At 44.1% G+C, this 24,628-nt stretch overlaps 1 protein-coding gene across 10 annotated transcripts in view; it reads right to left on the reverse strand.

Moving 5' to 3' along the window:
• The window catches only part of LOC137439963 (dystrophin), a 1,283,433-nt gene that overhangs the window by 900,163 nt on the left and 358,642 nt on the right, over positions 1-24,628 (reverse strand). For all 10 annotated transcript variants that reach the window (XM_078768445.1, XM_078768443.1, XM_078768444.1 and 7 more), the window contains 2 exons: positions 8,337-8,444; positions 1,543-1,722 (listed from right to left, as the gene is read on the reverse strand). In XM_078768445.1, the coding sequence (XP_078624571.1) occupies positions 1,543-1,722; positions 8,337-8,444 (288 nt within the window). The remainder of the gene's footprint in view (positions 1-1,542; positions 1,723-8,336; positions 8,445-24,628) is intronic.

The raw sequence follows: 24,628 nt of genomic DNA on the forward strand, positions 1-24,628 counted from the left end.
GATGGCTGAGATATCGCCCGGACAAACAAACAAACAATAAGACGTCATGCAGAGCACGATACTTGCAAAATCCACCCTCCCTCCCCAAAAAAAGGTTGCCATTGATCCATCAAATTGTCCATTTCATCAAGATTAAAATAGACAATCTTGATCAAAAATCGCATCAATAGGATGAAAAGTGACCATTTTTCAGATGAAAATGGATGATTTTAGAAGATTGACCTTGAGTTGACCTTTGACCTTAAAAATAGTTGGTTTCCCAATTCAGTGAGGCACTATGCAAATGCTGTTGTATTTTCAAGTCAATCTCCGAAAATTGAGGATTTTAGAAATTTGAGAAAAGTGATTGACCTTTGGCCTATGTTGACCTTGTTATGTATGTTGACCTCAAAAATAGTTGGTGTTTGAATTCAGGTAGCTGATATACAACAACAACAACAACAACAACAACAACAACAACAACAACAGGCAATTTTAAAAGGCCATTTTCCCTGCAAGAGCGGGGGTTAGCCTTGTGGTCCCCATGACAATGTTCTCCATTGTCATGATATATCCTATTTATCCTATTTAAATATATCCTATTTATGATATATCCTATTTAAATCTGAATAGGCTGATATCCTATTCAAATCTCAAGTCAATCGGATGAAAATTGAGGATTTTAGAAATTTGAAAAAAGTGGTTGACCTTTGGCCTATTATGACCTTTTAACCTTTTGACCCCAAAATGTATAGGATTTTGTCGGACCTCAAACTCCACCACACATGAATAAAGTGGTCGATGAAAAAATTAAATTACGAATCGATTAATTGATTAATGAAAAAATCAAAAATACCCTTTGCAGCCAAATCACTTGGTCGTTGTCAAGTCTAAGTAGCAGCTTCCTAACTCAAAAGGTGCCTGGGATATTGCCCAGAGAAGAAAGAAAATAAATAAGTACTTAATAAATTGATAATAATTAAGTAGTTAATAAATTCATTGATTAATCAAAAAATAAAAAATACTGTTTTGCCAAAGAACTTTTTATTACTTGATCTTTGACCTTGACCTTGACCTTTGACCGATAGTCAAAAAAATTGACAGCCTCACTTTTGTCCTTCAGAATCGTCCGGTAAAGTTTGACGAAGATAGGTGAAGGCGTTCGCGAGTTATCGAGCTCACAAACAAAAAACAAACAAACAAACAAGACAGGCCGACATATGACGAAAATTTTAAATTTTCATCATAACAAATAAACAAACGGAATGAAAACCGAGTACTCCCTTTCGGAGCGCGTCATCGCCAGGCCCCCCTTTAGTGCCCGGCGATGACGTCATGCAGCACCTGGAGATGGAATAAGGAGGAGCGGTGTACAACAGAATTTTGAAACAGCTGCAGCACACAGGCTTCCTACTTGGTTTTAAACATCCACAAACCAATGTCGGAGAGCAAGGTCAGCTTCAACGTTTCATGAAAATTTGTTGCAAATACAAATTTGGCAATTTAACGTTCAAGTCCCTGGAACCATTTTGTGCATGTGGTGACCCAAGAATTGGTGCTGACCAGCCTGGATCGACTCTCAAGCTGATGGACGAGGGCATCCCACTGCTGCGCGAAGCCATCCAGCGTCCTTTGCACGGCAGTGGTTCCTGTCGGACTTGCGATGGCGGTCACCACGGCCTGGCCCAGCGTGCTTAACTTGCTCATTACTGGTCGTTTCATGGACATGTCCTCCTTGAGGATCTGTTGTTGTGGATACATATTCATTTTCACCAGGGTTAACGTTCAAGACACACAATGATTCAAGACACTTACATTTATGCGAAGAAATCATTTTGGACAAAAAACTGGGAATTGGGACACAAGGGTAATATTCCGATGAACTCCAAGATACAATATGGATGAAAGTGATAAATTAATTATCCTTGCAGGCTTGGTGGCCTAGGTCTGACATGATGTCCTCGAGCTAGGCATACTCGTCTCTAATTTCTGTAGCCTGGGTTAGATTCCCGACCCAGATATTACCTGTCAGTTGGGTCTTTCACAGGTAGGGTGTTTCATCACTGCGTGTGCCGTCCATCGGATGGACATTAAAGCTGGGCGTCCCATATGCTAGCATTAGTTGGTAGACGCTAATGATATTGGCGACGAGTAGACCAGCTAATGCCAGCACCATGGCCAAAAAACAAATTCCTGCCATAACGAGTCGAACGTCAGGCCTGGCCAGCCGGTTCGTGAAGACTAGAGCCAAGCGTTCCCCAGCCGACCCCATGAGATTGGTGAGAGAATGGTAGACCTAGCCCCCCCAGCCCTGTCTGTGCTCTATCCCCGAAATATTCATACAGGTCGCACAAGATCTGCCAGCAACAATCTTCTGGTGAAACTGCCAAAATCAAGACTCTCTGCTCACCTTCACTCTTTCATTCCCCTTTACTCCCGCCTCCTCCCTCCAGGTCTTTAAAACAGCTGTTCACCACCATCTGTCATCTTCCCCCATCCAAAACCTTGATCTTTTCTACCCCCGTTAATTCACCCTAGATACACTTTTCTGAAATACCAACTTCTTTCCTGGAAGTCCTAGCTGTGTCCATATGTTTTTTGTTTTTTTTTACCTCTCCCACCCCCAATCCCCTTCCCACGCCTCCTCCCCCCCAAGCCCTCGACATCGCACAGATCTCCCGATGTCCCTGCTCTCAAATGTTGTACTTGTGTGCTTCCCTCTCTCTCCCCATATTGTCTCCCGCTCCCTTTCTTTCGTCTTATGTGTCCGTTTGTTTTTTGTTTTTGTTTTGTCATTAACGTTAGCTCTTACACGAGCCTCGATCTTGTGTACAAAAAAAAAAAATGGCGTTAAAGAAGAAGAAGACGAAGAAGGCTTGGTGACCTATGTCCATTTTTATGGTTTCTTCATTCACAGACCAGAAGATTGCTGCTGATTGGAGAATTCTCCAGAATCAGGAAATGCCAATCACAGCTAGTTTTACACGTGTTACATCCCTTGATTTTCGGCAGAAGTGCACCAATTGTAGCTCCTGTAATCTTCCCGCACTGTACTTATCCAAAATAGCATTCACGTCGCAAACTATCATAAATAAGCAAAATAAAACAGGGAGAACATCGAATTGAAAACCAAAAGGATGCAATCATTAGAAGCCCACCTTTTCACGATTTATTTATTTTTTATTTTTTTTTGTATACAAGATCGTGGCTCGTGAAGGAGCGAACATTTATCACACAGAAAGACAAACCGACAAACCGACACATAACCGACAAATCGACACATAAAACAAAAAGCATCGGGAGCGGTAGACAAGATGGGGAGAGAGGGGGAAGGACACAAACACAACATTTGAGAGCAGGAATCGAGAGACATGGAGACATCGAGAGATCTGTGGGAGGGAGAGGGCTTTGGGGGGAGGCATGGGAAAGGGGGTGGGAGAGGCATAAAACATATGGACATGTCTAAACATGTTGTAACACTGTAACATTGTAACTGTAACACTAACTGTAACTGTAATTGTAACTTGTAATTGTAACACTTGTAATTGTTACAATTGTAATTGTAATTGTAAACAATTGTAATTGTAACTGTAATTGTAACTGTAACTGTAATTGTAACTGTAACTGTAACTGTAACATGTAACACTGTAACACTGTAACATGTAACATGTAACATGTAAACATGTTGTAAAACATAAACATGTCTAAACAGACACTGCCAGGACTACCAGGAAAGAAGTTGGAATTACAAACAAGGTGGATCTGGGGTGAATTAGCGGGGGTAGAAAAGATCAAGGTTTTGGATGGGGGAAGATAAGAGATGGTGGTGAACAGCTGTTTTAAAGACCTGGAGGGAGGAGTGGGATTGAAGGGAGTGAGGGAGTTTGTTCCAGAGGCGGGAGAAAAGAGGAATGAAAGAGTGAAGGTGAGCAGAGAGCCGAGATTTCGGCAGTTTAACCATCAGAGGGTTGCTGGCAGATCTTGTGCGACCTGTAGGAATATTTGGGGGACAGAGCACAGAGAGAGCTGGGGGTGCAAGGCCGGAGAGGAGTCGGTAGAAGACAGAAAGACCACCTACCTGCCTGCGGTGAGTGAGTGAAAGGCCCTCAGAGATAGCTTCATCGCGGGAGATTCCAATAATTCTGAAAGCTTTGGTTTCAACAGCGTGAAGCCGAGCTAGGTGTGAGGCAGGAGCACCAGCCCATAGGGGGAGAACAGTATTCCATTGAGCTGCGGATGAAAGCCTTGTATGTGGTGAGGAGCTCAGGTGTGCCGAGGAAGGACTTCGCACGACGGAGGATGCCCAGTCGGCGACTGGCTTTGGAGGCCAGCTTGGAAATGTGGTTTTCCCAAGAAAGATCATGGCAGACAGTGAGACCCAAAAGCTTGAGCGACAGAACTTCTTGGAGAGGATTGTTGAGAAAGTAGATGGGAGGGTTGTCCAGTCGATCTTTTCGGAGAGACAAAGTAAGAGTGTGAGATTTCTCAGGATTGAAAGACATGTTCCACTTGTTTGACCAGTCTGTGATTTTGTCCAAGTCTTCAGAGAGTGAGGAGGCTGCAGACTGCCGATCTGAGGGAAGAGGAATGGAGCGGCAGAGAGTGGAGTCATCAGCAAAGAGATAGAGAGGATTTTCAAGAGAGTCAGAGAGATCATTGATGAAGACCAGAAAAAGCACGGGGCCCAGAACACTGCCTTGGGGAACTCCAGCCTGAACAGGAAGAGGAGATGAGAGAAACCCATTCAGGGCCACACGTTGACGACGACTAGAGAGGAAGTCCGCCAGCCATGCGTGGAGATTTCCATGGATACCAAAGGAGGAGAGTTTGGTGAGCAGAGCGGGGTGCCAGACCGTGTCGAAGGCACGTGATATGTCGAGGGAGACAGCTCTAATTTCCTGTTTGGCATTGAGGACCTCCATCCATTGTTGAGACAGCAGAAGCAGCATGTCCAGAGTAGAGTGACCTGGTCTGAAACCAAATTGATGATCAGAGATCAAGCCATTGGAGAAGAGGAAAGATTTCATATCCGAAGCAATGATGGATTCCATGACTTTGCTGATAATTGGGAGAAGGCTGATTGGTCTGTAGTTGCTAGGATCTGTTTTTGCACCTTTTTTGTACATAGCGGTGATGTTGGCTGATTTCCAAGCAGATGGCAGTTGACCTTGAGCAAAGGAGAGGGTGAAGAGAACAGAGAGAGGGTGAGATAGAGCGGCAGAGCAGGATTTTAGGACCCGTGGGCTGATGCCGTCGGGTCCAGTTGCAGAATCAGAGTCGAGGTTTGACAGAAACTTTTCCACCTTGTCAGGAGGAAAGGACACGGAGTCCAGGAGCAGCAGGGTACGACTGGGTATGGTGGGTACAGAGAGGGATGGGTTTGGGACACAAGATTTAGAGGCAAACACAGAGTTGAGGCATTCACCTTTTTCACGTGCGGAGTCAGCTGTGTAGCCGTTTGAGGTAAGGGAGGGGATGGAGGGGGAACAAACACCAGAAACGGATTTGACCAGACGCCACCAGGATTTGGAAGAGGGAGACAGATAAGAGAGTTCGGTCTTGAGAACGGAGAGATATTGTTTCCTAGCTCTCCCGAGGGTGGACACACACTTGTTTCGGGCTTTGTGAAAGGAAATGAGATTTCCTTCCGTTGGATTTGCTTTCCAGGAGACGAAGGCAAGTTGTTTCTGGGCAACAGCCTCACCACAAGATTCCGTGTACCATGGACGGGAGGAAGGGTATGACAACTGAAGACGAGATGGGATAAATCTGTGCATGAGAGAGAGCAATTTACTTTGGAAGAATTCCCAGGATGAGTTGATGTCAGAGGTGGTAGAGATGGGAGACCAGTCCAGATGATTGATGGCTGCTTGAAGACCGTGCCAGTTGGCCTGAGTGAAATGCCAGACTCGTCGATGCTGAGCAGGCTCCCTGAGGATGGTCAGAGAGATGTCCACTTTAACAAGGACATGATCAGATGATCCGATTGGAGCAGAAGAAGAGCAGCAGACATTTTCAGGGAAGTTAGTCATAACCAAGTCCAGAAGAGAAGATGTTCCGTTGACTGAGATCCGGGTCGGGAAATTGACAGATTGTGTCAGTCCCAGTGAGTCGCAGAAGTCCTTTGCTGAGGAGCCATGGCTGGTGAGAGAGGTACCCACACCCAGCCAACTGGCATGATGACAGTTGAAATCACCACATATGAGGAAGAGAGAGTTGGGATGAGTAGATAGAAGTTGGTCCGTATTATCAGACAGCGAGATGTAGATGGAATCATCACTGTTTGGTGGACGGTACAACACACATATGAACAAGAGGTGGGAGCGAAGGGGAAGCCGTAGCCAGAGGTATTCCTGGGGGTGAGGTGGAGAGAGTGCAGTGCAGGGCGAGTGAGAAGAGTGTTTTTGATAAAGATAGCAACCCCACCTCCAGGACGAGGCTCAGGTCTATCATACCGGAGGAGGGAGTAGCCCGGGAGAGATACTAAGGAATCAGAGACATCATAAAGGAGGAAAGTTTCTGTTAAGCAGATGACGTCTGGTTTGACAGAGCAACCTGTATGGAGAGATCAGTTAAGTTTGAACGAAGGCCCCGGATGTTTGAGGTCCATACCGTTAATGAAGAGGAAGGGGGAGCATCAGATACAGAACAGGGGGGAGGAGGGGTAGGGTAAGATGTGGAAGAGGTGGAAGAGGTAGGGAGAGCTGTTGAAGGTGTGTCAGAGATTTCAGAATAGCTCGGAGAAAGGGCAGGATGGGGCGGACAAAAGGTTTGATGGTGATTGGGTGAGGCACAATGAGGTGTTATTTGAGGAGGGGGAAGAGCGAGGCAGAAGGTTGGGGGAGATGGAGGTGAGAGTTGGAAGGGGGAAGAAGCGGGGAGGACGCTTTGAGGAGGGGGAGTGAGAGGGGGGAAATTGAGAAGCAATGAGGGTGGGGAGATTTGAAGGGGAGGGGTGAGGGGGGAGTTTGGGAGGGAAGGGACAAGGGGAGGGATTTGAAAGGGATGGGATATGGGGGAGATTTGGAGGGGAGGGGTGAGGGAGGAGTCTAGGAGGGGAGGGGCGAGGGGGCGTCTTGGCGGGGAGGGGTGAGGGGGTAGTTTAGGAGGGAGGGGGCAAGGGGGGAGATTTGAAAGGGATGGGTGATGGGGAAGATTTGGAGGGGAAGAAGGCACTATAGGAGATGGATATGGACGGGGAGGGGTGATGGGGAAGATTTGGAGGGGAGGGGTTATGGGGAAGATTTGGAGGGGAGGGGTGAGATTGGATTTTAGAAAGTGTACGATTTATGGGAAACGAACATTTATTGCAAAATGAGTTTCTTGTGACCTTGGAGTTAAAAATACGTTTAAGGACGCTGGATGGAGGATGGAGTGCAGGAGAGTTTAGGGAATGTAGAAAAAAGGCACTATAGGAGATGGATATTTTTTTGGGGATGAATTGATTTGGTAAGCAAGTCAAAAGCAGCCTTTTAAAGAAGAAGAAGAAAAAGGCGTTATAAAATATGACGGAATACATAACTTGAGGGGAAAGTGTAAACATTGAAGGTTAATAACAGTGAAAACTATCTGGGGAAATGGGGGAGAAACACGTGGTCGAAGAACGAACGAACGAATAAGAATGAATAAACGAATGAGAACAGAGAAGGAAATGTTATTTTTTCTGTTTGTTTTTTTTTGAGTTGAGATTTACACAAGGAAGTAGGCTATGGGTGAAAAGACTGGGAATACAGAGAACGAAAGTTATTGGATCACAAACGACGGACCGCTGAGAGAAAAACAAAGCCTCAAGGTTGTACAGTGTACACTGTACAAGGCCTCAAGACACGACACGAATTAACACGATTTTCAATACAGGTATGAAAGATTTGCACCGAAAAATCTTCGTCGGGACACAATATACGTACAACACCATAAATAAATACAGTTTTAACGAAAATACAAATGGGAACAATCACTTAACTTCGATTTGAAATCGTTCGCGACGCGGCAAAGGCCTTGCTCGCGACACGGCAAACAGACGATCAATTTATGAAAGATAAACACCGAGAAACAACCAAAGTTGCACACAATAACTTCACACACCGAAAGATAAATACAGTTTCGACAAAATACAATTGTGAACAGACTTAACTTCGAAAAACGTGGAGACCATGTGGAGCTTCGAAAATCCCTCCCACCGTCTCCGAAATCTCGCGAGATGGCACGCACTTTTACTTTTAGCCATGGAAGTCGCGAACACCTCATTTTTATATAATCTCAGTGAAGAGTGAAGAGTGAAGTGAAGTTAAACACAAACGTAGTTTTCCGGAAAACGGTTTCTAGCAATTTCAAATTGCCGGTTAATTGAAGCTTACCGCTAACTTTCTCACGCTGGACACGATGTCGTTGTGGTCAATGAATCCAGTAGTTTTCACCTGGCCCAATGCTTCTTCCTTCTCTTTTAGCCATGCATCAAAAAGGACCTGAAGGTATGTGCAGGAAACACCAGGTATTTTTTATAAACAAAATCTTGGCTCAGGTATGAGCAAGGAGACAGAGGCAATGAACTGACAGTGCAAGGGGCATCAATTACAGTATATACAACCAGCAGAAGCACGTTCCAAAAATACAACGATATTGGAAAAAATAGAAATGATTTTCGGGAGGGGTCGAGGCAGCAGTCAATTTCCTATACACCGCCCAGGTTCTATTATGTTTCGAATTGAAAAAAAATAATTTTATTGTAGGTTCGGAATCATTTGAAACAACTTTTAGTGAATAGTCTTTTCTCTCTGAGGAGTATTTCTGTGTTTCAGGTTGGGGCAGACAGACAGCATTAGCATTAGCATTAGCATATATATATATATATATATATACTGTATATATATATATATATATATATATATATATATATATATATATATATATATATATATATATATATATATATATATATATATATATATATACATATATATACAGACTTGGCAATTAATATGGCTTTTTTTTTTTCTGGACTTGGGTTTACTTTCTGAATTCAGTAGTATATCAATCTGGTGAGTTTCTTTTACCCTTCGGTGATGTCTTTGTTGAAAGAAACATGTCACTGATTGTCTTTCGCAGCAAGAAGTCAATAACAGGATTATATCACAGGTGGCGTGACAAAATGCAAGGACGGGTACATTTGACGATTGGCTTCACAATCGGGTATATAAGGGTTGTTGCGTTCTGTGTTCGTGGAAAACAACTGCTGCACGTCGACAAAAGTTATTGCCGCTTCCTCTGGAGATGGTCCGTCAACTTGACAATGCTGTTTGTCATGGAGTGGTGGCTTTACGAAATTCTGGCATCAAACAGCGTGCTATTGCTCGGCAGTATGGCATCACTCAAGTTCAGGTGTCAAAGATCCTGAAACGAAATGCTCAGAGGGGTGTCCCCACTCCAATACCGAGGCCAGGACGTCCACGCAGAACCACAAGGAGAGATGATCGCCAGCTGCACCGGTTGGTCTGCAATGGCCGTACCAAGTCAGCTAATCGGCTTAGGGCTGAGTGGCAGCAACTGACAAATGTGCCTGTATCCAGAAGGCTAGTCAACCAACGACTGGTTCAAGCAGGCTATCGTGCCAGGCGTCCCCTGAGAAAGCCATGCCTGACCAGACAACACAGCCAGCGCCGATTGCAGTGGGCCAGAGAGCACCGTCAATGGCAGCCAGGACACTGGAATCACGTGACCTTCAGTGACGAGTCTAGATTTCTGGTCTATCGTCAAGATGGCCACGTCCGAGTGCGCAGACAAGTGCATGAAGCCCACAACGAAGATTGTATAGTGCCAAGAGTCCAAGCTGGAGGTGGTGGGGTGACCGTTTGGGCTGCTTTTCATGCAGGGGGCAAAACTGACCTGGTTGTTCTGAATGGAAACCTGAACCAGTTCAAGTACAGGGTCATTCTGGAAGAAACATTGCTTCCATTTGCTTGTGCAGCCTTTCGAGGAAACTTTGTCTTCCAAGATGACAATGCACGGCCTCATCGTGCTCGCATGATCCAACACTTTCTTGCTGACCGTGGTGTCAAGCATATGGAGTGGCCTGCCATGTCCCCGGATATGAATCCGACAGAGAACTTGTGGGCAGAATTAACGCATCAAATCGACAACTTGGACCAGCAGCCGACCTCTGTGCGTGAATTGCAGCACACTATTGTCACTGCATGGCAAGCGATTCCTGTCCAAACCTTGGCAAATCTCGTGAACAGCATGCCTCGACGTGTACGTGCTCTCCTGAATGCTCGTGGGGGTTACACGAAGTACTGAACTGTAATTTTACTGTCCGTAATCCCAGTCATAATTTAGCTTTTGTTTTTGTTGAAATTTTTTTTGGCTAATGTGCAAAATAAAGAGATACTTCTGGAAAACGTACAGAAGTTTAACACAGTACTGTCCATTAATTGAGTTCGATATCAGTTTACATCACTTTCAAGGATCAATTTATTTGCTTCGCAATGTCAAATGTGATTTTTGTTTCATTTACAGGTCACATTAACAAAATCTAGAATAATTTCAACATAATTCCAATGAACTTTTGGTTCTAAGTCATCTTGAAAAGTAAGTTCACCCCCACAAAAAAAATATTCCATATTAAATGCCAAGTCTGTATGTATGTATATATATATATATATATATATATATATATATATATATATATATATATATATATATATATATATATATATATATATATATATATATATATATATATATATATATATATATATAATGTATATATATATATATATATATATATATATATATATATATATATAAAATATATATATATATATATATATATATATATATATATATATATATATATATATATATATATGATGAATGATGAGTAAGGGGATGAACATCCAGAAAAAGAGAAATAGGGGGCAGGAAACAGTAACCTGAAAGTAAGACGGGATAGCCAGGGCCAACACTCAAAGGGAGTAGAAAAGATTGCAGGTATGGTTGGGGGATGACATGAAATGGCATGTACATCACTTTATTGAAACCCTGCAGAGAAGAGTGTGATTAAACTCCAGTGCAAAGAGTGCAACCGACAAGGCAATTCCATAAGCAGGCCAAAAGAGGAACAAAAAAAGGAGATGGGCAGAAGGCCTGGATTTTTGGAATTTATAACGAGGGGCAATTGCAGGAAAATGGAGATAGCTTGGCACATCTGATTGCCAGGAATGTTCTACATTTACAGTAAAACAGGCAAAGCCACGTCAAAAGAAAGCAGCCGTTTCATATCCTGTAGCTACACGTGAGAGATGGCAATGTTTTATATGCTTAAGCATCAAAACCAAAGAAAAGAGGCCAAAACAATCTGCTCAAATGTTTTATCACAACAGCGATCGACAACATGTCAGAAAACACAGCGCTTTGCCGGGCCACCTGGTGTTCCCTGGGTCTTTGAGACTAAATGCATTCACCATATTTCATTTGAGCAACTGGAGTATGACTTCCCTTGAAGGAACAAGATGTTCAAAGTTTGTTTCATATGTTCTCTTTGTAATCCGTTTTTAAAACACAAAGCGAAAATTTGACAAACTCGCACCAATGCCATACAACAACAACACAACATGCATTTTAAGGCCATTTTCCCTGCAAGAGCGGGGGTTAGCCTTGCGGTCCCCATGACAATCTTTTCCATTTTGCCCTATTTTCTGCATCTCCCCTTGTTAACCCCCTTGCCCGCATTTCTTCTTCCACCATCTTTAGCCAAGTCTTTCTCGGTCTTCCCCGTCCTCTACTTCCTTCTACATTCATTTCCTTCACTCTTCTCAACCAGTCACTTTCATCCTTCCCCAACACATGACCAAACCATCTCAACCTGTTCCTCTTCACAGCATCAATCACAGGCTCTATTCCCATCATCTTTTGCAATTCATCATTTGTCTTCCTCTCTCTCAACGATACTCCGCACATCCACCAAACCATTCGCATTTCCACCCTTTCCAGCCTTCGTTGCTGCTCTACGTTCATTACCCATGTCTCGCTCCCATAAATCATAACACTTCTCACACATGCAGCATACACCTTTCCCTTCAGCTTCAACGACACTCCCCTCCTCATCAGCACACCACGCCACTCAGTTCCCAAAACTTCTTCCATGCACATCTCACTCCAGCAACCGTTGCCGAGTCTGATCCACCTTCTCCATTCAGCATGTCTCTGAGGTAGCAAAATGTTTTCACACCTTCCAGCTTCACACCGTCTCCAAGATCCAACTCAACATTTCCTCCATCTGCAGCTCCCTCTGTGCACACCTTACACTTGAATGTAGCTGCCACACTGGTTAATGACCCTCTCAGACCACTACATTTTTGATGAACCCACTCAGCGCACATTGTACCTTGAATGGAGTTCACTCCGACACCCTTCCTGCACACAGCACATGGCCACTTCCCAGTTCTTTCCACCTCACCACATGCATTACCACTTGCCATCACCTTCGTATTTCCGATATTCACCTTCAGACCTTTTGTCTCCATACATTCCTTCCACTTGTTCATCTTTTCCTTCAGTCCATCCATACTTTCCGCAATCAACACCAGATCATCTGCCTACAACAACTCCCACGGTCAACCCTCCTTTACGTTCTGAGCCAGCACCTCCATCACAGCTACAAATAGTAGTGGACTTAGTACCGACCCCTGATGCACTCCCACCTTCACCTCAAACTCACCACTGTTCCCGTCCTTCGTCCTTAAAGCTGTGCGCGCTCTTTTGTACATTGCCATCACTACTCTGATCAACCATTCCTCCACTCCTAACTTCCTCAATGCCCATGTCAATACTTTGCGTGGAACCCTATCGAATGCTTTCTCCAGATCAACAAACCCAAAAAACAACTTCTTCCTCTTCTCCATGTACTTCTCCTGCAACTGCCTCGCAATAAAGAGCGCATCTGTCGTTCCTCTTCCTGGCATAAATCCAAACTGCATTTTGTCGATCTTCACCTTCTTCCTTATCCTCTTATCCTTCTTATATATCTTCCTTATCCTATTCACTTATCCTTCTTATCCTTACCAATGCCATGAAAGGGTGTTTAGCATTGAAGCAAATAAATACAAAACTGATGGGAATATGCCATCCTGCATGAATATATCTATATTATAAACCAGGGATGTCAGTCCATCCGTCCCCAAATTCCCTCAGTTTTGGGGCCAGCCCCATCAAACCTTCTCTGAAACGTTTTGGGGTCCCAGCGGTTAGGGTACCGTAAGGTGTAGGTAGGATATTTCATAAATTCTTCAATACAATTATGATTTTGAGTTTTGATATATTCAAAGCTGCTCCAGATCCGGAAGTAAACATATTGTTGTGGATATGAGGATTGTGTTTTTTTAATTGCTTTATTCTGGACCCTCCTGCCTCCAGTTGTGTATAAAGGTCCAAGGGCGTTCCCGTAGTTAATTCCATAAAACATACACGAAGGACACCATATATCCCTGTTCAGTAGTTATATCCTTATTATGTGTATTAGTGTAAGGCTGTGTCTTCCATTAATTTAAATACTCCATTGCACCAAGTGAAATAAGAGTAGATCCCCTTTCATTCACATTCCCCTTCCAACAATAATTGCCAACTGTTCCCCTCTGCGACTCCATTCGCCACGAGGTCGGCTCGGAGAAGAAGGGGGAGGAGCTGCCGACTCCTGGGCGTGCCCGCCCATCATCATCAAGGGCGGAGCCAGAGGGCCGTGCCGACCAATCAGGGCCGAGGCGAGCTGACCGATGGGCGTGTCCTAGACACCAGCGGCTTGATCGCCTAAGGCGCTATAAAGAGCGCGCGCGAAAGCCTTGAAGTAGTTGGACTAAGAAAGAGAGAGAAGAGAAGGGGCGAAGCAAAGCAAAGAGAGCAAGAGTCGAGGAGGGAGGAGATCAGATCACAGACAAGCCAAAAGAGAGTCCTGGAGTTTGTGAGAGAGGGAGAGAGAACCCGTCACGCCAGACCCCCCACCAGCAGCGTTGGCTCCACCAAGCAGCTCCGACCCGTTACCCCGTGCACACGACAGGATCGGTGGCATTGGCGGCCGCCGAGGTCCAGCCCGACGTCCCGTGTGGGATCAAGCTCCAGCCAGCTCCATGCCTTCCTCCCCCTCCAGCCACCCACCTCCTTCCAGCCAATCCACTCTGCAATTCCCCGTGTGAGTCCGTCTTTGTTTGTTCTGTCCAGGGTATTAATTAAGCCTGTTGAGATAAGCTAGCGATTTTCACTGTGTCTCTGATTTCTTCTGTAAATTATTTTATTATCCTTCCTTCTCCTTGGTTACTTTTGGTTGTAAATAGCAAATAAATTATATTCGTATTCCCTACTTCTGTCTTCCTCTTCTTCACATCCGTGTCGCCTTTGTCTTTTCCCCATTGAATATCTGTGGCACGATTTGGCCCACGTTTAAGGGATCGGGTCTAGTCATTGTAAAAACAGTTCAGGCTGCGGCGCCATCCACTCGGCAAATTAACATCTTATCCGCGGTCCGTAACAATATATTCACGGACATTCGCTGGTTTGATAATACCTCGATTCAATTATGATTTTGAGTTTCTACCTGACCGATGCCACTATCATCCATCCTAAGGTGGGTGGGAAGTTTCATAAATTTCTCAATGCATTTATGATTTTGATTTTCGATCCGAACGAAGTGTTCTGTATCTGCCCTTTCTCACCGGCAGAGTAGTCTGTATTGGTTACCACATTAGAATAGCATTTACCTTTGTGTACTTCACGAGTGTTTGTAACATTGTATTTTGTTATAATGATGCTATAATCTTAATTTGTGATTGTAATGTCTGGTGGTGCTGATTGTCTGTTTGCATATGGCCTCTCACCCTCTCACCCAGGTATCTATCGTGTGAGTATATTGTCGTGCGATTGCCCCTCGGTTAAGACCAGGGAATCGCGGATGGAAACGAGCTTTAACTCCGAGGCGACGTTCAATGGCGGATTTGCTATACACGCGTGGGAGGAAGAAGGAAAGAGGAAGAAACGGCACATGGGTTCACGGTGTGGCACGTGGGTTCACTGTGTGGCACGTGGGTTCACTGTGTGGCACGTGGGTTCACGGTGTGGCACGTGGGTTCACGGTGTGGAACGTGGGTTCACGGTGTGGAACGTGGGTTCACGGTGTGGCACATGGGTTCACGGTGTGGCACGTGGGTTCACGGTGTGGCACGTGGGTTCATGGTGTGGAACGTGGGTTCACGGTGTGGAACGTGGGTTCACGGTGTGGCACGTGGGTTCATGGTGTGGCACGTGGGTTCACGGTGTGGCACGTGGGTTAACGGTGTGGCACGTGGGTTCACGGTGTGGCACCTGGGTTCACGGTGTGGCACGTGGGTTCACGGTGTGGCACGTGGGTTCACGGTGTGGCACCTGGGTTCACGGTGTGGCACCTGGGTTCACGGTGTGGCACGTGGGTTCATGGTGTGGCACATTGGTTCAGGGTCACCATTCCAGCGAAGAGGTGCTATTTCATACTGGACCAAAGGAGGCAGATTGCCAGCTCGACCCTTTGGGAGAATGCTCTCCATGCTGATGAAAGCCGGCGAGTGTGAACACATGTGAAGACGACAGCCACAGTTCCAGCCTCAACGAAGCTCATATTTTGACCAGACTGAGCACGACATCTACCATATGAAAGCGACCACAATATGAACCATGGCAGCAACTCGCCTGGATACAAGGCAAAAATACCTTCTGCACAAGAAAACCTGTACTCCAGCAAAACCACTTGGCAATACGTTTACTGTGATGATGCTGTTATCTTTGAAAATGCTGTATAAAAAAAAACTTTAAAATACCACCACGCATTTGACTTGGCTCAAAGCAGCAATTTCATCGATTCATTTTGTTCCGCCCTCACCAGGGAGTTTTGTACTACTAAAGACAATTAGATTTTGACTTTTCAGCAGAAGAGCAATCAAGCCAGCAATAATTCCTCGGAGCCACACTTGCAGAAATATGATGCCTATGGTATAAATAAAGGGTCTCATTTATAACGTACGTAAACAAAGCGGAAATTTTGTTTATCTACACCTCTTCTGTTCCCAATTCCTATCCCCCTTCTCTATCCACTCCACCTACATCCTCCTTTCTCTTCTTACTTACTTTCGTCTATTTAGTCCCCCCCCCCCTCCCCCTGTTTAGTTCCCCCCCTCCAAAGGGTGGAGCTCTTCCACCCTTTGTCAGGTGTTGTTTTTGGTCCTGGCAGGGTGTTACAGTCACACTCTTCACTAGCAAAGCCAGTGAGCGGTGTCTGTTTCATCGCCGACAACCCAACCAACAAAGAAAAAATATTTAAAAAAGATGGTAACTGCTCAGACAGCACCATACTACTACAAATTAGCATAGTCATTAGAAAATGCACATTGGACCAGAATTCAACACTTAATTCATCCTGCGGGTTGCATCCTCATTGAGGCCTGTCTGTGAGGCTCATGCAGAGGCCCCAAAGGGCAGGAATTGGAAATTTGGCAACGGCACTGGCAGTTTGGTCATATGACATCTTGAGATCCATGAAGTCCAGCTCGAATACCGTTCCACAGCCCAATGCCCATCCTAGGGATGGTATACACATTGTATTGCAACTACCTACAAGTGGGGTTCAAAAAGTTTTGCAATTCGCATACTCGGAATGTGCCTCTTGCATAGTTTATATGATTGAACCCCACAAGTATATACATAATTTATCCCCAGCTCCTTGCCTGCACCAACATCGATGTTATTTTAAGAGTAAATTAATGATGTACTCTTCAAAGCATGTGCAATTCTCAGCCTTCCAATATTTTGTACAGAAAACGATGCACTGCCAAGAAAATCAATGGACGCGTGGTAGCTCTGTTAGGATAGGATTTCCTTTATTGTAGCACAGTGAAGTGATGTGCGAAGGAATTCAAACATGGCAGAGAATTCGTCCGAGATGAGCCCAGGTCTGAAAGACAAACGGACATGACCAGTCGAGAAACTGAAATCCTCTGCTGTGAAAAGGCCATGATAATGACTGATCGCTGAATCAAGGTTGCAGAACTTGAAAAAGAGTTTGGCATTTCTGTTGGAAGCATTGAAACCATTATCCATGAACATCTTGGCACATTAAAGGTTTCTGCCAGATGGGGGCCTTGAAGGCCATAACGGGCTCAAAAAAAAGCTCACGATTGTCAATGTGTTGTCCAGTAAAGAGTTGTTGTTGCTCTGCGACGCTGAGTTGTTGTCATGCCCGGTAAGTGGCCCGGATACATGTTTTTCTTGCAATGCAGATGATGTTTTTGCAACGGCAACACCAGAGGATGTTGGTGCATGTGCTCTTCTGCTACGAAACAATGAACCACTTCTGAAGAACCACTGCGCAGCCTAATATTCACTACTGTGGGTTAAAACAGTCGAAAACAGTGACAGACACAATCTACTCTCCAGCCCAAACTTAGCCCCAAATGACGGTGTTTGTTCCGACATCTGAAGTCTGAGCTTTCACGATGATTATTCCTTGATCGAAATTCAACATCGACGAGTGGTTGAAGAAACATTCATCATAAATATATGAACAACGCATTACAAGTTTGAAGAACAAATGGTCTAAGTGTTCAAAACTTTTTCTATCTACCCAAATTACAAAACATTTTGAACACTCCTCGTACCTGTGACGTGCACTAGCATGACCATTAAACGGCAGGTTGGCATTTAAGCCCACGTGGGACAGCTCAAAGGCAGGTGCACTACTACTGCTCCATCCTATCGATGCAAATTATTATAACACGTGATATGAAGATCACCAAGGACCTGTCCATTTGAAGTCAGGTTCAAAGATGATTTTCTTTATTAATTTACAGAGTATTTCAATAATAAATGCTGCGGACCAGCAGGATAGCCAGGAGTTATGCTCACTCACCCCTGAGCTGTCGAGCCTAGAACCACCTTTAGAGGCCATTTTTCCCTGCAGAGTAGGGGTTGGCCTTTTTTGGGCACCATGGTCCCCTTTTTGAAGCAATGTTTTACAGCCGGATGCTCTTCCTGCCGCCAACCCTGTTAGTCGCCTCTTGCGACACACAGGGAATTACCAGTGAACTGGTACTCAACGTGCCGACCTCGGAAGGATGACAGGCTGAGTCAACCCCCCTGGTGTTAATTCAGCGATCGACCGGGATTCTAACCTGGGATCCGAGGATCCCAAGCCGGCACCCTAACCGCTAAACCAACACCAGACTCTGAGCTGTCAAGCCTAGGTTCAAATCTAACGACCGAGCTAAAAACAATCCATCATCGGGGAGATACATCAATGCAAGTGCCGTCCCTCCGATTGGAGTTTAACCAGGCAGCGTCCAGTCTACTGGAATTACCGCAGTTGGTGAACGTTAATGTCCACAGCGCCTTTCGCGACGAGGAGCCCACAGTTTACAATCGCCAACACTCGGGCTAGAATTCCAAATTTCTGTCACCTTTTGTCGAAAGTCATGCCTGGACAGCTGGCTCATGACAGACAACCAGAAATGCTCCCCATCGACCCCACAAGGTGTTGGGAATAATCGTAGCTGTTAAAGATGTGTCCAAAGTATGTCAGTTTCTGTTTTAGCATCAGCACTTCTAATGTACATGGTGTTCTAATTTATTCAAGCACTGATTTGTTTCTTCTTTCTGTCCTTGGAATATTAAACATTCATCTCCATCACCACATTTAAAAACTGTCAACCTCCTTCATTACCTTCGCAAAAGCGGAAGGTTATGTTTTGATCGCTGTGTATTTATTTGTATGTCTGTGTGTGTGTGTGTGTGTGTGTATGTTATTCGCATAACTCAAAAAGTATTCAACCGATTCGCATGAAATTTGGTGGGATGATAGGTTATTATCCGGGAACCATTTGATTAGATTTTGGAATCGATCGGGTCAAAGGTCAAGGTCAAGGTCATGAAAAGGTCAAAATCGTCTTTTTACCATAGCGCGGTCAATTTGTGTCCAATTTGTATGAAACTAATGCCAAAATGCTTTGCTACACAGATCTTGTAGTCTTTTATTTTGGCAACAAAAGTAGCTGCGGCGAAGGTATGCGCTCTACCGAGTGCCCGTTCTAGTTTCTTTCTTTTTCACTGTCCATGGCTCAATTTCATACAACAACAACAACAACAACATGCATTTTAAGGCCATTTTCCCTGCTAGAGCGGGGGTTAGCCTTGCGGTCCCCATGACAATCTTCTCCATTTTGCCCTATTTTCTGCATCTCTCCTTGTTAACCCCCTTGCCCGCATTTCTTCTTCCACCATCTTTAGCCAAGTCTTTCTCGGTCTTCCCCATCCTCTACTTCCTTCTACATTAACTTCCATCACTCTTCTCAACCAGTCACTTTCATCCTTCCTCAACACATGACCAAACCATCTCAACCTGTTCCTCTTCACAGCATCAATCACAGGCAATATTCCCATCATCTTTCGCAATTCATCATTTGTCTTCCTCTCTCTCAACGATACTCCGCACATCCATCGAACCATTCGCATTTCCACCCTTTCCAGCCTTCATTGCTGCTCTACGTTCATTACCCATGTCTCGCTCCCATAAATCATAACACTTCTCACACATGCAGCATACACCTTTCCCTTCAGCTTCAGCGACACTCTCCTCCTCATCAGCACGCCACTCACTTCCCGAAACTTCTTCCATGCACATCTCACTCGAGCAACCGTTGCCGAGTCTGATCCACCTTCTCCATTCAGCATGTCTCCGAGGTAGCAAAATGTTTTCACACCTTCCAGCTTCACGCCGTCTCCAAGATCCAACTCAACATTTCCTCCATCTGCAGCTCCCTCTGTGCACACCTTACATTTGAATGTAGCTGCCACACTGGCAAATGACCCTCTCAGACCACTACATTTTTGATGAACCCACTCAGCGCACATTGTACATTGAATGGAGTTCACTCCGACACCCTTCCTGCACACAGCACACGGCCACTTCCCAGTTCTTTCCACCTCACCACATGCTTTACCACTTGCCATCACCTTCGTCTTTCTGATATTCACCTTCAGACCTTTTGTCTCCATACATTCCTTCCACTTGTTCATCTTTTCCTTCAGTCCATCCATACTTTCCGCAATCAACACCAGATCATCTGCATACAACAACTCCCACGGTAAACCCTCCTTTACGTTCTGAGCCAGCACCTCCATCACAGCTACAAATCGTAGTGGACTTAGTACCGACCCCTGATGCACTCCCACCTTCACCTCAAACTCACCACTGTTCCCGTCCTTCGTCCTTAAAGCTGTGCGCGCTCTTTTGTACATTGCCATCACTACTCTGATCAACCATTCCTCCACTCCTAACTTCCTCAATGCCCATGTCAATACTTTGCGTGGAACCCTATCGAATGCTTTCTCCAGATCAACAAACCCAAAAAACAACTTCTTCCTCTTCTCCATGTACTTCTCCTGCAACTGCCTCACAATGAAAAGCGCATCTGTCGTTCCTCTTCCTGGCATAAATCCAAACTGCATTTCGTCGATCTTCACTTTCTTCCTTATCCTCCTCTCCACCACCCTTTCCAATACCTTCATTCCATGCTCCAATAACTTTATTGCTCGGTACGAGCCACACTCCAGAGGGTCACCTTTCCCCTTGTATAGAGGGACGAGGGTACTCAGTTCCCAATCCACTGGAATGCGGCCTTCTTTCACCACCAGATTACAGATCTCTGTCATTCTCTCCACACCCCAACTTCCTGCTGCCTTCAACATATCTCCCACAACTCCCGTCGGCCCTCCCACTTTTCCACTCTTCATTGCTTTTATCGCTTCCTCAACTTCCTTCTCAGTTATCTTCTCTGCCGGTCCTAAAACTGGGTTACTCTCTATGTTGCCATCCCATTCATTCTCTGTATTCAACAGCATTTCCATATATCTTTTCCATCTTCCTTTAATTCCATCTGGGTCGACAACGATTTGTCCCACTTCATCCTTCAAGCAACTCACCTCCATCACATCACACCTCTCTTTCGCTATGTGCTTTGCAATCCTGAATACTGCTGTCTGACCCTCTTCCGAATCCAAGCGTTCTCTGAACATTTTCCTACATGCCTCCTGCGCCTTTGCTACCTCTTTCTTTGCAGCCTTCCTGGCTGCCTTATAACTTTCATGCTCTGCTGTTTCTGCTCCCGTACCCTTCGCCTTCTGCCACTCCTTGAACTTCTTCCTCTTCTCGTCAATCCTCTTTCCAACTTCAACATCCCACCACCATGTTTCCGAGTGCCTCGGTGGTCCTTTTGTCCATCCACATACATTGCTCAATTTCATACATTGCAACTAATAATTCCAGGGCATTCAGCAGCCTCCTCTTGGTTTGTTTTGTCTCATCTTTGTCTTTCCAGGTCTTTATCAATCCTGACATTGCTCTTCTCCCCAATAATAACCGTCTATTAATTTCTCCTCTACATTCTCCACTCATTTCAACCTCAGAACTGAGGAATCTGCCAGCAACTCTCTTCTGGTGAAACTGCCAAAATCCAGACTCTCTGCTCACTTTCACTCTATCATTCCTCTTTTCTCCCACCTCTGGAACCTGACTCACTCCTCACTCCAAAACCTTGATCTTTTCTACCCCTACTCCCCTACTTTTCACATTTTCTTCATCTGTGTTAGAAGTTGGAGTATATATCTGAATGATGTTGCCATGTTGGTGTTCATTGGATGTCGTGTATATATAGACCTCACAAAGGTAACATTATATTAACCCTTCATTGACTGGGTTGTACCACAGTACTGACCCTCCCGTATTATTGCAAATCGCTGCCACTGCATTTCTTTTCCTGGTTCCTTGAACAGAAAAGAACACTTTGTAATCGTTAGATTAAAATGCCCAAAACCAGTCAATCTAAGCTCACTCATCCCCAACATTATTGTCCTCTCGATGTCTGTCTTTACTACATCAAACTTTCCCTGATTCATTGACCTTACATTCCATGTTCCAATTTTGTGAACATTTGAAAAGCTCAGAGTTTGACTTTCAGTTCTGGCAACCTCAGCAACTGGATTTCCGTGCAGGTTTGATCCAGGCCCATCATAATTGCCAATCCTACTCATCACAGCACTTTGCTCGTTCCAAGTCGTCATTTAAGTGCTTTCAAACCTGGGGGGCCATCATCCAACATCATAGCTTTATCTCTTACATTTCTGATCATGATTGTTTTTTTGCCATGAACGGAAGTGGTTTGTGTTTGCCTTTTTCCGAGTCATGTCTATACTAGACGGATGATCCCAGCCATTGTTCTCCGTAAGAGAATCCTCTGCCTAACATCAAGGCCAATCAGCCATTATTGACAATATGTGCCAGCTGCCCACTTGGCCATCCGCCACCTGCTCCCATCGCCTCACCCTGACTGGGAGGCTAAAATGGGGACAGTATACCATGCCTAAAGGTAGCCCATAGGTTAACAAATGCAAAGGCCACCTTCTTTAAAAATAAATGCTGCCTTTACCTAAGTCTTTAGCCTCAGCCTTTGGTTTAACAAGTTGAACCGCCAGGCAGCGCTAGATCTGGATTCAGAGTTTCCTTCTCCTAGATGAGCTGCCTACCAAGGCTAACGAGCCTCATCTCCCTGAAGCAGTGACAGCATACATTGTTTAAATGTTACATTTCACACCAAATAAAAGCAAAGACAAAACAAGTACAGATACATTCAAAGTACACCGTCCCCATGCCAAATAATTAAATATCCTACAGCGCGGCATTGCCGGGGCGCCTCCGGCACCCGGCAATACCGCAGTGCAGCTCATTGAGGCTGCATTGGGAGGGAGAGGTGTACACTAATTGATTGATTAATTGTATAATTAAAATCAATAAAAGATTATCACAAAATATTTTCTTAATCAATTGGCTAATAGCATAACTAAACCACTAGTGCTTCATCCGAAGATGTATCTTTTAGAAATTTAATTAAATAAGTCATTAATAAAAAATTAAATAATTAATTGATAAATCAATAAATAATTAATCGATTAAATGATTAATCAATAAATCAAAAATATCCTTGATAGCCACATCACTTGGTCACTGTCATGTCCAAATATTAGCTTCCCAGCTCAAAAGGTGCCTGAGATATCGGCCAAATGAGAAAGAAAATAAATAAATGATTAATAATGAAAATAAATAAATAATAATCATTAAAAAATTAAATTATTAATCAATTCGGTCACAGAACACATAAACCACCACCATTTCATCAGAATCTGTAACTGAATTTTTTTTTTTTTCGTAATTAATCGAATAATTAAATAATTAATCGATTAATTGATTAATTAATAAATTAATAAATCAAAAATAGCCTTTGCAGCCAAATCACCTGGTCATTGGCATGTCCAAATATCAGCTTCCTAACTCAAAAGGTGCCTGAGTTAATGGTCAGAAGAGAAAGGAAATTTGATTAATTATATAAGTACTTAATTAATCGCTAATAATTAAATAACTCCTCAATTAATTGATTAATCAAAAAACAAAAAATACCCTTTTTGACAAAGGACTTGCTCACTATTGTGCCGAAATTTCAGCTTCGTCGCTCAAAGGATGGCTGAGATATCGTCCGGACAAACAAGAAAGAAAACAAACAAACAGAGTGAAAACTGAGTACTCCCTTTCAGCGTGCGTCACTGTCGAGCCCCCTTCGGTGCCCGGCAATGACGATTTGCAATGCCTGGACATGGCATAGGAAAGGTGCGGTGTCGAATATGAACGACACAAATAAGTGAGTTAAGCAATAGGACAAAGTGAAACTGAATTTTAGTTCAAGATGACTGAAGGGTAAGGTTTAAAGGGAAGAGTGGAAAGATCACAAGGGTGAGATAACAAGGAGATTATTGCTCGGAGGTCTAAATAAGGTCTGAACAGCGACTACTATCAAATGTGGTTATGTCTACATGTTCGCAAATAAAACAGAGCATTTAACAACGCAGAGCTTTGTCGGGGTATATAGATTACAGTAGGTCTCAGAATAAACAATCAATACGAAAGTAGATCTGCGTGCGGACTGGACTGGACATGACAGCACACACCTGTCATTTCGGGAACGGTCAGCGTTTATCCACCGAGGTAGTAATTGTAGTTTAATTGTGGATGCTGCAAGTGAGTGGCATCTGCACTAAATCAAAGGTTGCTAAAGGCATAATTGATCGAGGTATCCATGGTAAAAAATATGGTTTTCAAGGTGTCTGTTGCATTGTAGCCGATGCATTTAAATTCGTTTATCTTCGCATATGCTTTTGGCTTCAAGGTCAACCGGCTCAACCGGCCCAACAGTTGGGGCAATGATTTTTATGTACCTCTGTTCAAGTTATACATGTAGAAAAGTTTGTGGTTATAGTTTATGCTCCCATCAAGTAAATAATCTGATACTACGAAATGATAATGTTTATTGGATCACTCCTTTCTTAATGTAAAACACACGGCATCAATTACTTCAAATTGTAATTTTTCACATCATTGCTGTTTGTCTAAAAATAGAAGTGCATTTTACTCTGTTTCGAAAACACTGAGTTAATTGAGTTATCAGAGTTGGCTGACACTTTTCCTCCAATGGGAAAGCCAGCAGAGTCAATGACAAGCCACACTTAATTCATACAAAAGACTAAAAAGGATAGAGCGTGG

This window comes from Myxine glutinosa, chromosome 14, assembly GCF_964187855.1.
Source record: "Myxine glutinosa chromosome 14, kmMyxGlut1.1, whole genome shotgun sequence".
Taxonomy (NCBI): Eukaryota; Metazoa; Chordata; class Myxini; order Myxiniformes; family Myxinidae; genus Myxine; species Myxine glutinosa.